We start from the raw sequence: 15,075 nt of genomic DNA on the forward strand, positions 1-15,075 counted from the left end.
CATCGGCAGGCGGACTCTCAACTACTGCGCCACCAGGGAAGCCCTCACCGTCTTTTTTGATCTTCAAGATTCTCTTTGCAAAGTCTCTCAACTCAAGCCGCATCTTTTGGTACCATGTACACCCAAATTCACACCCTCAAAATTCAACTCTAATTGACCATCTTTTTCTTATTACCTGTCGGGGCCGTGGTGTCGGCCTTCCTGCTCTCCCGGTCCCCCTTCTGGGCCCACACGTGCACCGTGTACTCCACGCCCGGCCTCAGGCCCGTCAGGATGGCGCTGCTCTGCTCCTTCCCCACCGGAACCTCCCCAGAGTCTCCGCCCGCAGAGGTGTAGCGCACCAGGTACCTGTCAATCACGGCCTGCACCGGGTCCCAGGAGATGGTGGCCGTGTTCTCTGTCACCTGGTCAGTCACCAGGTTTTGGGGGCTGTCGATTCCTTTTTAAAAAGGAAAGGCTGAATTTTAGAGCTAAGCGGGGACATCCCAACTCCTCATCGTCATTCACGTTATCTTTATTAGAAATACAATTCCACTGAAAACATTTTCCAGGGAAACAAGCCACTAGATATTAAAACTGGAAGGAATTAGGTCTTCTCCAAATTTATCAACATGGAAATTTTCTGTCCTTCTAGTTCCCACGAAAACAAAAATCTCCTGAGCAACAAGATAAGCCACCCAAATGGCGACTGAAACAACCTCTTTTGTTATCTCCATGGTATCTAGCTATTTCGTTTCACAGAATTTGAGAGCTGAGAAGCTCCATCTTTCAAGCTTCTCTTGTGTCAAAGGGGAGGAGAAGGGAGACCCAGCGAAATGAAAAGACTCCGAGATCCAACTGTTTTCTTGTGTTAAAACCTAGACCTGGGGGCTTCCCTGGTGGCGCAGTGGTTGAGAATCTGCCTGCTAATGCAGGGGACACGGGTTCGAGCCCTGGTCTGGGAGGATCCCACGTGCCGCGGAGCGACTGGGCCCGTGAGCCACAACTACTGAGCCTGCGCTTCTGGAGCCTGTGCTCCGCAACGAGAGAGGCCGCGACAGTGAGAGGCCCGCGCACCGCGATGAAGAGTGGCCCCCGCCTGCCGCAACTGGAGAAAGCCCTCGCCCAGGTTGGCATTTTCTACAGCACAGCACTACAGCTGCTAGTCTAGGTCACCGACAACTCCACGTTGCCAAATCCCATGGACACTTGCCATCCCCGCGTTGCTCGACCTTCGAGCAGCGTTTGTCAGAGCTGAGCCACTCCCTCTGCCTTGAAACACTCTCGGCTCTTGGCTTTCATGACTACACACTCCCCCGGGTTTCTCCTAACCCCTATCTCCCCCTCTCCAGTCTCATTCATCAGCAACCTGAAAATGTCGGGGTGCCCAAGGTTTCCTCTCTTCCTCTCTCTCTACAGGTGATCTCACCCATGTCCACAGCTTTCAGTACCAGCCAGATGCTCACAGCTCCCCAGTATGTATCAACTCTGAGCCCTTGACTTGTATCTACAACAGCATATCCACCACAGTGCCCAGCATGTATTAGACACTCAATACATATTTGTGGAATCAATAAATAAGTCACTCAATTAACCAAGGAATCTCATGAGTATCTCAAGTTCAAATATCTAAACGTCTTAACGTTCCTCCTCAAACCTACTTATCGCTCAGAAGATGATGCCCCAATCTTCCATGTTACTCAACTCAGAAACACAGGTCATACTTGGTCCCTCACTTTCTTCCTGTCCCACACCTCATCCATCAACAAATACTGTCATTTATGCCTCCAAAATATGTGCCCAGATATCCCCTTTTCTCATCCCTACTGCCATCACACTTGTCCAAATCATCACCACCTCTCCCCCGACTTTATTAAACTTCCCCCTTCTACCCTTAGCATCTCTTCCGTTTATTCTCTTCACTCTGGCGTGAATAACTGTTTAACAATGAATGTCGCATCATGCCACTCCTCTTCTAATAAGTGTAGCACGCTCCCTCTTTGAAGCACCGTGTGCTCTTGTATGATCTGACCCTTCCTCCTTCCCCCATCGTCTCATGCCACTTTCTCTCCCATCCTCAATGCTCCAGTGACACCAGCCTCCTTTCAGTTCTTCAACCATCTCATGCTGTTCCAGCTCAGGGCCATCACACATATTCTTCCCCAAATGGCTAGTTTTCCCCAATACACATTCTCCCCTTCCTCTGCCAGCACACTGCCCAACAGATCTCTCTGCAACGATGGGAATAATCCATAATCTGCACTGCCCAATACAGTAGCAATTAGTCACATGTGGCTACTGACTATTGGAAATGTGGCTAGTATGACTGAGGGAATAATTTTTAAATTTTTGTGAATTAATTAAAATTTAGGGCTTCCCTGGTGGTGCAGTGGTTGAGAGTCCACCTGCCGATGCAGGGGACACGGGTTCGTGCCCCGGTCCGGGAAGATCCCACATGCCGCGGAGTGGCTGGGCCCGTGAGCCATGACAGCTGAGCCTGTGCATCCGGAGTCTGTGCTCCATAACAGGAGAGGCCACAACAGTGAGAGGCCCGCGTACCGCAAAAAAAAAAGAAAAAAAAAATTTAAAGAGCCACATGTAGCTAGTGGCCACTGTGTTGGGTGGGATAGTAGAACAGAATTGTAAGCTGGGCACACGGCCCTCCAGCTAAAGACTTCATTTCCCAGCCCCCCTTGTACTGAGGTCTGGCACTGTGTCTTGGATCTGGCCGGTGGAATGTGAGAAGTGATGTGTGCAGTGCAGTCATGCTCTTCCCTTTCCATCACCCCTTTCCACTGGCTGGAGTGAGGATAGGTGATGACCATGTAGATGCAGGCAACTCCCTAGGAATGGCTGAGCAACAATTCGGAAGGAGCATAGGTCTCCTGTACCATGGAGCTACCCTATCAGCCTTGGTCCCTTACACTCTGACCATTCCACAAGAGAGAAATAAACTTCTTTCTTATTTAAGCCATGGTTATTTGGGTATTTCTGTCAATGTGTATCTTAACTATTGCTCCCCCATTCCATCCTTGCCCTGTTATTCTCTACACCTATACCATGTTTATCTTGTTGATAGAACTTATTATAATTTATACTTATAAATGTGTTTGCTTGTCGATTGTCTTTCCCACTGGACTTCAAGAGAGTAGGAAACATATTTATTTTGTTCACTGCTGTAGCCCAGGACTGGCACTTATAAATATTCATTAAAATTTAGCTACATGGGGCTTCCCTGGTGGCACAGTGGCTGAAAGTCTGCCTGCCGATGCAGGGGACATGGGTTTGTGCCCCAGTCCGGGAAGATCCCACATGCCACGGAGCGGCTGGGCCCGTGAGGCATGGCCGCTGAGCCTGCGCATCCGGAGCCTGTGCTCCGCGACAGGAGAGGCCACAACAGTTGATCAGCAACCTGAAAATGTCGGGGTGCCCAAGGTTTCCTCTCTTCCTCTCTCTCTACAGGTGATCTCACCCATGTCCACAGCTTTCAGTACCAGCCAGATGCTCACAGCTCCCCAGTATGTATCAACTCTGAGCCCTTGACTTGTATCTACAACAGCATATCCACCACAGTGCCCAGCATGTATTAGACACTCAATACATATTTGTGGAATCAATAAATAAGTCACTCAATTAACCAAGGAATCTCATGAGTATCTCAAGTTCAAATATCTAAACGTCTTAACGTTCCTCCTCAAACCTACTTATCGCTCAGAAGATGATGCCCCAATCTTCCATGTTACTCAACTCAGAAACACAGGTCATACTTGGTCCCTCACTTTCTTCCTGTCCCACACCTCATCCATCAACAAATACTGTCATTTATGCCTCCAAAATATGTGCCCAGATATCCCCTTTTCTCATCCCTACTGCCATCACACTTGTCCAAATCATCACCACCTCTCCCCTGACTTTATTAAACTTACCACTTCTACCCTTAGCATCTCTTCCGTTTATTCTCTTCACTCTGGCGTGAATAACTGTTTAACAATGAATGTCGCATCATGCCACTCCTCTTCTAATAAGTGTAGCACGCTCCCTCTTTGAAGCACCGTGTGCTCTTGTATGATCTGACCCTTCCTCCTTCCCCCATCGTCTCATGCCACTTTCTCTCCCATCCTCAATGCTCCAGTGACACCAGCCTCCTTTCAGTTCTTCAACCATCTCATGCTGTTCCAGCTCAGGGCCATCACACATATTCTTCCCCAAATGGCTAGTTTTCCCCAATACACATTCTCCCCTTCCTCTGCCAGCACACTGCCCAACAGATCTCTCTGCAACGATGGGAATAATCCATAATCTGCACTGCCCAATACAGTAGCAATTAGTCACATGTGGCTACTGACTATTGGAAATGTGGCTAGTATGACTGAGGGAATAATTTTTAAATTTTTGTGAATTAATTAAAATTTAGGGCTTCCCTGGTGGTGCAGTGGTTGAGAGTCCACCTGCCGATGCAGGGGACACGGGTTCGTGCCCCGGTCCGGGAAGATCCCACATGCCGCGGAGTGGCTGGGCCCGTGAGCCATGACAGCTGAGCCTGTGCATCCGGAGTCTGTGCTCCATAACAGGAGAGGCCACAACAGTGAGAGGCCCGCGTACCGCAAAAAAAAAAGAAAAAAAAAATTTAAAGAGCCACATGTAGCTAGTGGCCACTGTGTTGGGTGGGATAGTAGAACAGAATTGTAAGCTGGGCACACGGCCCTCCAGCTAAAGACTTCATTTCCCAGCCCCCCTTGTACTGAGGTCTGGCACTGTGTCTTGGATCTGGCCGGTGGAATGTGAGAAGTGATGTGTGCAGTGCAGTCATGCTCTTCCCTTTCCATCACCCCTTTCCACTGGCTGGAGTGAGGATAGGTGATGACCATGTAGATGCAGGCAACTCCCTAGGAATGGCTGAGCAACAATTCGGAAGGAGCATAGGTCTCCTGTACCATGGAGCTACCCTATCAGCCTTGGTCCCTTACACTCTGACCATTCCACAAGAGAGAAATAAACTTCTTTCTTATTTAAGCCATGGTTATTTGGGTATTTCTGTCAATGTGTATCTTAACTATTGCTCCCCCATTCCATCCTTGCCCTGTTATTCTCTACACCTATACCATGTTTATCTTGTTGATAGAACTTATTATAATTTATACTTATAAATGTGTTTGCTTGTCGATTGTCTTTCCCACTGGACTTCAAGAGAGTAGGAAACATATTTATTTTGTTCACTGCTGTAGCCCAGGACTGGCACTTATAAATATTCATTAAAATTTAGCTACATGGGGCTTCCCTGGTGGCACAGTGGCTGAAAGTCTGCCTGCCGATGCAGGGGACATGGGTTTGTGCCCCAGTCCGGGAAGATCCCACATGCCACGGAGCGGCTGGGCCCGTGAGGCATGGCCGCTGAGCCTGCGCATCCGGAGCCTGTGCTCCGCGACAGGAGAGGCCACAACAGTTGAGAGGCCTGCATACCGCAAAAAAAAAAAAAAAAATTTAGCTACATGTTGAAATGAACACAGAGCTCCAGCTGCCAAGGGTAACACTTGTTGCTTTAAACTAAGCACCATATATTAAATAAAAAATAAAATAGCTTGCCACAAAAAAGTATTTTAACCCAGTGTTTTTTAGAATTTTATATAGGCTTTACCTAATTCCCTATGGTTTCCTATAACTGATTAAAAACACAGGCTTTGGAAAACACTTTTAAGACATTCATGGAACTGCTCAGTACTGAGCCCATTACTGTGCTTTGTTCTTTCTTTAGGTGAACAGAGTGCTTTTTACAGCAAACTCTCCTAAAATAGTCTACAGTCCTTGAGGTCATGGGCCACAAAAGCAGCAGTGCCATAATTCAACAGTATTAGGTCAGCCCACAGTAAACACCCTAGTTTGCTTTTCTCTTCTCTCCTGTTACCTGTCGGGGCCATGGTGTTGGCCTTCCTGCTCTTCTGGTCCCCCTTCTGGGCCCACACGTGCACCGTGTACTCCACACCCGGCCTCAGGCCCGTCAGGACGGCGCTGCTCTGCTCCTTCCCCACCAGGACCTCCCCGGAGTCTCCGTCAGCAGAGGTGTAGTGCACCAGGTACCTGTCAATCATGGCCTGCACCGGGTCCCAGGAGACGGTGGCCGTGTTCTCTGTCACCTGGTCAGTCACTAGGTTTTTGGGGCTGTCAATGTCTGAAAGGAAAATGAGGATCAATAAACACTATTACTAGAGTGAGATCTTGTGGCCATGCTGTTTGGGCTGGGGCAGCTTCCTCTTCTTAGAATCTTTCTATCTCACATGTCAGTTTTCAGTTGTTTCATGGGTGTAGACCTCTTTCTACATCTGGACTTGTGGGTTTTCAAGGTGGCAGAACAGGACAGCAGAATGAACAGTAGGACCAGAGTCAGAAGAGCTGTGGCCCTGGACAACTCTGCTGCCTCTGGCTGGGCTTAAGTTTCTTGATCTGTAAATCTGGACTTCAGGTTGGATGGACTCCAAAGTTCCTTCAAGAACTAACGTTCCATGCATGTGTCTCATTTCATAAATTACTACTTGTTTTGTGAACTTGGGCAAGGCACTTCACTTCTCCGCATTCGTAACATTGAGTTGTTAATAGTTATTGTACATATCTCTCTGAGTAGTTCTGAAAACCAAGACAAAAAATGTCATGCAGAAAGGGGCCTTGAGGGCTTCCCTGGTGGTGCAGTGGTTAAGAATCCGCCTGCCAATGCAGGGAACACGGGTTCGAGCCCTGGTCCGGGAAGATCCCACATGCCGCGGAGCAAGTAAGCCTGGGTGCCACAACTACTGAGCCCGCATGCCACAACTACTGAAGCCTGCGTGCCTAGAGCCCGTGCTCTGCTACAAGAGAAGCCACAGCAATTAGAAGCCTGAGCACCGCAACGAAGAGTAGCCCCCACTCGCCGCAACTAGAGAAAGCCCGTGCACAGCAGTGAAGGCCCAATGCAGCCAAAGATAAATAAATAAACAAATAAATAAGAAGAAAGGGGCCTTGAAAATATTAAAGTATCATAGTGCTTATAGGGAAAAAAAGAAGGTGGAAATAATATTAGTGTATACCCTGTAGAGATGGGTATTATGTGAGTTAATAACATGCCCCTTACGACAGCTCCTGGCACACAGTGGATGCCCAATGACCACAAGCTATTTTAAATGATATCAGTTTGTTGATATTTTATGAATGTACAGGATTATGTTCCTCCATACTACACACAGGGAAGGTGTTTGAATATGTATTCACCAAGAAAATAATAGCATTTCTTTATTCCACATACGGGCATACCTCATTTTATTGTGCTTCTCTTTATTATGAATCAAAGATATGGCACTTTTTACAAATTGAGAGTTTGTGGCAACCCTGTATCCAGCAAGTCTACTGGCACCATTCTACATGTGCCAATAGCATTTGCTCACTTTGTGTCTCTGTGCCACATTTTGGTAATTCCCATAATATTTCAAATGTTTTCATTATTATTTTATATGTTATGGTAATCTGTGACCAGTGATCTTTGATGTTACTACAATTTGCTGAAGGCTTACATGATGATTAACATTTTTTAGAAATAAAATACTTTTAAATTAAGCTATATACTTTTTTAGACATAACACTATGGCACACTTAATAGATATAGTGCAATGTAAACGCAACTTTTATATGTACTGGGAAACAAAAAATTCATGTGACTTTCTATACTGTGATGTTCACTTTATTGTGTTCATCTGGAAGCAAACTTACGACATCTCTGAGGTATGCCTATAGTTCACTGCAAAAGCCATTACCCTAAGGTCCTATCACATATATGCAACGGTATGTTCAAGTGGGACTATTCTTATCTTGGTTTAGACTGTGACCCCCAAGAAAATTGGTATTTACTTTCCAACCTGAGGGCCCACAGCCAAGGCAGGACCAACAGTTTTGTGGCCTTTGATTGACCAACTAACTTCAGACTACGAAAGAGGCTGGAGAGTACAAACAGGTAGGACTTAAAAGAGTGGATTTCTTTAGAGAGAGTTATACTGTTGAGTCCCATGGGTGAGAGCCAAGCCTCGAATAAGCAGTTGCAATGGGATCCCTTACAGAGCTGCTTATATATACTCCAGAGCAAAAGTTCTCAACCAGGGGTGATCAGCAATGTCTGAAGATATTTTGGGCTCTCTCAGTTCAGTGTGGAAGGGGGAGGCTCATGGCATCAAATGGGTAGAGGTCAGGGATGCTGCTAAACATCCTACAATGCACAAGACAGACCCCTGCAACAAAGAATTATCAACAGTGCCAAAGTTGAGAAACCCTGCCCAAAGCTTGAGGAACACCATGGGCTGGTGTCTGACATGTGCTTAAAATATCTGAGAGGTGAGAAAATAGCTGGTTGTGCTGCTGCAGAGCAACAAGAGGCTGCAGCATTGCAACAGACCCATACATCTGGTTGCATGGACAAAGGATGCATGTGTGTTCCCCATGGACCAGATGTGGGCCGAAGAAAGGAAAGCCCACCTGGGACTGTTTTAGAAGCTGTCCAAGAGGATCACCCAGAGGGGTGAGGTGCCCACCTCACCCCTCACCAGAGAAGGGCACTGGAGGGCACCCTCAGATGTATGGGCAGAGGGGAGTAGGAGACCAGTAGGAGACATGCATGTATCTACAGAATCACTACAGTGAAACAGGACAGATGAGGTGTCTCTGAAGAACACAAGGAAGTGTTCCATGAAGGAAAAGTTAGTTTTAACCCTTGTTAGGCCCCATGACAGACCCAAGCCAGCTGTGACTATCACTGTCAAGCAAGATCCCTCACCTCTCCTCCTCCCGACACCCCTTACCTCCCATGTACCAAACATAAATGGGTCAGGAGCTCGAGTTAGCACTCTGGAAGGACAGTGCTTAAAGAATGGACTGGAAATACAAGAGAAGCCGAGCATGCCCCCTTCAACAGCAGGCAGTTAGCCCACAAAAGGCCCAAGCTGATGGAGAGGAGCAGGTTTAAAGTTACATAAAGTATGTACAATTACATGGATGTAGACATCTTAATTACTCAAATGATACATATTGGATGCTAAAAGTGACTAGACATTTGCTTAGTTTGAGCTAATAAAACGTTATTATTTCTGCATAAAACACTCATCCAAAGAGCAGAAACAAAAATAAGCACCACAGAAAGGCTTTATTTATTTATTTAACATCTTTATTGGAGTACAATTGCTTTACAATGGTGTGTTAGTTTCTGCTGTATAACAAATTGAATCAGCCATACATATACATATATCCCCATATCTCCTCCCTCTTGCATCTCCCTCCCACCCTCCCTTTCCCATACCTCTAGGTGGACACAAAGCACGGAGCTGATCTCCCTGTGCTATGTGGCTGCTTCCCACTAGCTATCTATTTTACATTTGGTAGTGTATATATGTCAATGCTACTCTCTCACTTCGTCCCAGTTTACCCTTCCCTCTCCCCATGTCCTCAAGTCCATTCTCTACATCTGCGCCTTTATTCCTGTCCTGGCCTGAGGTTCTTCAGAACCTTTTTTTTTTTTTTGTAGATTCCATATATATGTGTTAGCATATGGTATTTGTTTTTCTCTTTCTGACTTACTTCATTCCATATGACAGTCTCTAGATGCATCCACCTCACTACAAATAACTCAACTTCGTTTCTTTTTACAGCTGAGTAATATTCCATTGTATATATGTGCCACATCTTCTTTATCCATTCATCTGTCAATGGACACTTAGGTTGCTTCCATGTATTGGCTATTGTAAACAGAGCTGCAATGAATACTATGGTACATGATTCTTTTTGAATCATGGTTTTCTCAGGGTATATGTCTAGTAGTGGGATTGCTGGGTCGTATGGTAGTTCTATTTTTAGTTTTTTAAGGAACCTCTGTACTGTTCTCCATAGTGGCTATATCAATTTACATTCCCACCAACTGTGCAAGAAGGTTCCCTTTTCTCCACACACTCTCCAGCATTTATTGTTTGTAGATTTTTGATGATGGCCATTCTGAACAGTGTGAAATGATACCTCATTGTAGTGTTGATTTGCATTTCTCTAATGATTAGTGATGTTCAGCATCTTTTCATGTGCTTATTGGCAATCTGTATATCTTCTCTGGAGAAATGTCTATTTAGGTCTTCTGGCCATTTTTGAACTTGGTTGTTTGTTTTTTTGATTTGAGCTGCATGAGCTGCTTGTATATTTTGGATATCAATCCTTTGTCCATTGCTTCGTTTGCAAATATTTTCTTCCATTCGGAGGGCTGTCTTTTCGTCTTATGGTGTCCTTTCCTGTGCAAAAGCTTTTAAGTTTCATTAGGTCCCATTTGTTTTTATTTCCATTTCTCTAGGAGGTGGGTCAAAAAGGATCTTGCTGTGATTTATGTTAGAGTGTTCTGCCTATGTTTTACTCTAGAGTTTTACAGTGTCTGCCCTTACATTTAGGTCTTTAATCCATTTTGAGTTTATTTTTGTGTATGGTGTTGGGGAATGTTCTAATTTCATTCTTTTCCATGTAGCTGTCCAGTTTTCCCAGCACCACTTATAGAAGAGGCTGTCTTCTCTCCATTGTATAGTCTTGCCTCCTTTATCAAACATAAGGTGACCATATGTGCATGGGGTTTTCTCTGGGCTTTCTATCCTGTTCCATTGATCTATCTTTCTGTTTTTGTGCCAGTACCATACTGTCTTGATTACTGTAGCTTTGTAGTATAGTCTGAAGTCAGGGAGCCTGATTCCTCCAGCTCTGTTTTTCTTTCTCAAGATTGCTTTGGCTATTCAGGGTCTTTAGTGTTTCCATATATATTTTGAAATTATTTTGTTCTAGGTCTGTGAAAATTGTCATTGGTAGTTTGATAGGGATTGCATTGAATCTGTAGATTGCTTTGGGTAGTATAGTCATATTCACAATGTTTATTCTTCCAATCCAAGAACATGGTATATCTCTCTATCTGTTTGTATCACCTTTAATTTCTTTCATCAGTATCTTATAGCTTTCTGCATACAGGTCTTTTGTCTCCTTAGGTAGGTTTATTCCTAAGTATTTTATTCTTTTTGTTGCAATGGTAAATGGGAGTGTTTCCTTAATTTCTCTTTCAGATTTTTCATCATTGAAAAATGATGAATGCGTATAGGACTGCAAGAGATTTCTGTGCATTAATTTTTGTATCCTGCTACTTTACCAAACTCATTGAGTAGCTCCAGTAGTTTTCTGGTAGCCTCTTTAGGATTCTCTATGTATAGTATCATGTCATCTGCAAACAGTGACAGCTTTACTTCTTCTTTTCCTATTTGGATTCCTTTTATTTCTTTTTCTTCTATGATTGCTGTGGCTAAAACTTCCAAAACTATGTTGAATACTAGTGGTGAGAGTGGACAACCTTGTCTTGTTCCTGATCTTAAAGGAAATGGTTTCAGTTTTTCACCATTGAAATGATGTTGGCTATGGGTTTGTCATATATGACCTTTATTATGTTGAGGTAAGTTCCCTCTATGCCTACTTTCTGGAAGGGTTTTTATCATAAATGGGTGTTGAATTTTGTCAAAAGCTTTTTCTGCATCTGTTGAGATGATCATATGGTTTTTCTCCTTCAATTTGTTAATATGGTTTATCACATTGATTGATTTGCATATATTGAAGAAACCTTGCATTCCTGGGATAAACCCCACTTGATCATGGTGTGTGATCTTTTTAATGTGCTGTTGGATTCTGTTGCTAGTATTCTATTGAGGATTTTTGCATCTATGTTCATCAGTGATATTGGCCTGTAGTTTTCTTTTTTGTGACATCTTTGTCTGGTTTTGGTATCAGGGTGGTGATGGCCTCATAGAATGAGTTTGGGAGTGCTCCTCCCTCTGCTATATCTTGGAAGAGTTTGAGAAGGATAGGTGTTAGCTCTTCTCTAAATATTTGATAGAATTCGCCTGTGAAGCCATCTGGTCCTGGGTTTTTGTTTGTTGGAAGATTTTTAATCACAGTATCAATTTCAGTGCTTGTGATTGGTCTGTTTGTATCTTCTATTTCTTTCTGGTTCAGTCTTGGAAGGTTGTGCTTTTCTAAGAATTTGTCCATTTCTTCCAGGTTGTCCATTTTAGTAAGCTTTAGGTGCTTGTAGTAAGCTCTCATGATCCTTTGTATTTCTGCAGTGTCAGTTGTTACTTCTCCTTTTTCATTTAGAATTTTATTGATTTGAGTCTTCTCCCTTTTTTTCTTGACGAGTCTGGCTAATGATTTATCAATTTTGTTTATCTTCTCAAAGAACCAACTTCTAGTTTTATTGATCTTTGCTATTGTTTCCTTCATTTCTTTTTTTCCGATCTGATCTTTATGATTTCTTTCCTTCTACTAACTTTGGGGTTTTCTTCTTCTTCTTTTCCTAATTGCTTTAGGTGTAAGGTTAGATTGTTTATTTGAGATGTTTCTTGTTTCCTGAGGTAGGACTGTATTGCTATAAACTTCCCTCTTAGAACTGCTTTTGCTGCATCCTATAGGTTTTGGGTCGTCGTGTTTTCATTGTCATTTGTTTCTAGGTATTTTTTAATTTCCTCTTTGATTTCTTCAGTGATCTCTTGGTTATTAAGTAGCGTATTGTGTAGCCTCCATGTGTTTGTATTTTTTACAGATTTTTTTCCTGTAATTGATATCTAGTCTCATAGCGTTGTGGTCGGAAAAGATACTTGATACGATTTCTATTTTCTTAAATTTACCAAGGCTTGATTTCTGACCCAGGATATGATCTATCCTGGAGAATGTTCCATGAGCACTTGAGAAGATAGTGTATTCTGTTGCTTTTGGATGGAATGTGCTGTAAATATCAATTAAGTCCATCTTGTTTAATGTATCATTTAAAGCTTGTGTTTCCTTATTTATTTTCATTTTGGATGATCTGTTTATTGGTGAAAGTGGGATGTTAAAGTCCCCTACTGATTGTGTTACTGTCGATTCCCCCTTTTATGGCTGTTAGCATTTGCCTTATGTACTGAGGTGCTCCTATGTTGGATGCATAAATATTTACAATTGTTATATCATCTTCTTGGATTGATCCTTGATCATTATGTAGTGTCCTTCTTTGTCTCTTGGAATAGTCTTTATTTTAAAGTCTATTTTGTCTGGTATGAGAATTTCTACTCCAGCTTTCTCTTGATTTCCATTTGCATGGAATATTTTTTTCCATCCCCTCACTTTCAGTCTGTATGTGTCCCTAGGTCTGAAGTGGGTCTCTTGTAGACAGCATATATACGGATCTTGTTTTTGTATCCATTCAGCCCATCTGTGTCTTTTGGTTGGAGCATTTAATCCATTTACATTTAAGGTAGTTATCGATATGTATGTTCCTATTACCATTTTCTTAATTGTTGGGTTTGTTATTGTAGGTCTTTCACAGAAAGGTTTTAAACCAGTGAGGAGTGAAGAAAATTTGGTTTTGGATCAACCATCCCTCAGCATGATAGTTACTTGTGCTTTCTTCATATGTATTCTTTATGAAGGGGAAGCCTTTAGGCGTTAATAACAAAGCAGGTGCACAGGCAGAGAACAAAGGACAATGAGCAACAATGTCAATGTTTAAAGACAAAGCTTTGGTCTTTAACCAAACAGGACAAGCTATGCATTCTAAGAGAAGCCATTCAATGGAAGAAAGGGGTACACAATTTACCATGCAAGGATACCAGCCTGCTCATCCTTGAGCCTCCCTTTCAGCCAAGGTCAGAGAAGGAAAACCAACCTAGACAGACATCAGCTTAGCAGTGACACAGTGATGATGCATGTTCCATTACCTGTCAGGGCCTTGGTGTCGGCCTCCCTGCTCTCCTGGTCCCCCTTCTGGGCCCACACGTGTACTGTGTACTCCACGCCCGGCCTCAGGCCAGTCAGGACGGTGCTGCTCTTCTCCTTCCCCACCGGAACCTCCCTGGAGTCTCCTTCAGCAGAGGTGTAGCGCACCAGGTACCTGTCAATCACGGCCTGCACTGGGTCCCAGGAGACGGTGGCCGTGTTCTCTGTCACCCCGTCGGTCACCAGGTTTTGGGGGCTGTCAATTCCTTTAAGAGAGATGAAGGAGTGTATCATTTGCCAACTCTGTAATTTGTGAAAGGCCAGCACACAAACAACCAAAATGATGACCTCAACAAATTTCAGAGTCTGTTATATGCCAATCGTTTGGATAACTTAAGGGTTTAATTAAGCAAGTGGTCTGAAATTTCCAATAATGAGCTATTTGCATTCAGACAAAGCCAATATTCAGTCTCAACTCTATAAACTTTTTCCACAAGTTGCCTTTGGATCAAAAGAATTCATCTTCATATACAAATTCCTCCTTTACCCTGGGTTTACATAATATACTCTTTTAGTTCCTGGCTCCTTGTACCTGAAAGCAATTATACTTCAATAAATCTGTGCATCCGCTCTAATCTTTTCTTTTGGAAGAAAAATATCCCAGAAGTAGGGCCTGTCAGTTCTTTCCATATAAAACATTATGTCTGAGGCCAGAGAAATGGGAGACTTTTAAAGTGAAGGTATTTGAGGTCTAGGCTGATAAAAATAATCCTACTTGTAGAATCTGTCTGGGTTTCTAGGTAGTTAAACTGGGTTGAAACGTGGGCTACACTATTTCCTGGTTGCTAACTTTGGACAAACTGTATAGCTTAAGTCTTGGTCTCCTCATCTCTACAAAGAAGGCACTATCAGTACCTACTTCTGGGTTATGGTGAATAGTACATGAGATATTGCACAGTAAGTGCTGAAATATGAGCTCTTTTTTATTACTAATGTCACTTGAGGTATGAAATATCACTTTCTCCTCAAAAATATAAACTCTTAAGAAGTCAAAAAAACAAGGAATTGGGTGCAATGATTAGCATGCCCTTATGATCGTGTTTCAAAAACCACCTCTTTGAAAAACTGAGCTTTCTGTGATAGCAGCTGCATTTCAAACCTGTGCACCATCACTTGCCAGCTCGGCCAGGCCAGCTCAGTGGGATACACAGCCAAGGGAGGCCTTGCTAGAAGGAGCACAGGACACCTGACATGAAAGACACACAGACAGCTGACATGAAAGGACAAACAATTTACCCTGGGATTCTATGCTGGCTTCAACGCCCCAGCCTCATCTTT

General features: G+C 43.5%; 1 protein-coding gene across 1 annotated transcript in view; it reads right to left on the bottom strand.

The window, feature by feature from the left end:
- The window catches only part of TNN (tenascin N), a 58,059-nt gene that overhangs the window by 21,885 nt on the left and 21,099 nt on the right, over positions 1-15,075 (bottom strand). Inside the window, exons 7-8 of the mRNA XM_007451366.1 lie at positions 13,740-14,003; positions 176-439 (exon numbers count right to left, since the gene is read on the bottom strand). Of these exons, the coding sequence (XP_007451428.1) occupies positions 176-439; positions 13,740-14,003 (528 nt within the window). The remainder of the gene's footprint in view (positions 1-175; positions 440-13,739; positions 14,004-15,075) is intronic.

This window comes from Lipotes vexillifer, unplaced genomic scaffold (genome assembly GCF_000442215.2).
Source record: "Lipotes vexillifer unplaced genomic scaffold, Lipotes_vexillifer_v1.1 scaffold1113, whole genome shotgun sequence".
Taxonomy (NCBI): Eukaryota; Metazoa; Chordata; class Mammalia; order Artiodactyla; family Lipotidae; genus Lipotes; species Lipotes vexillifer.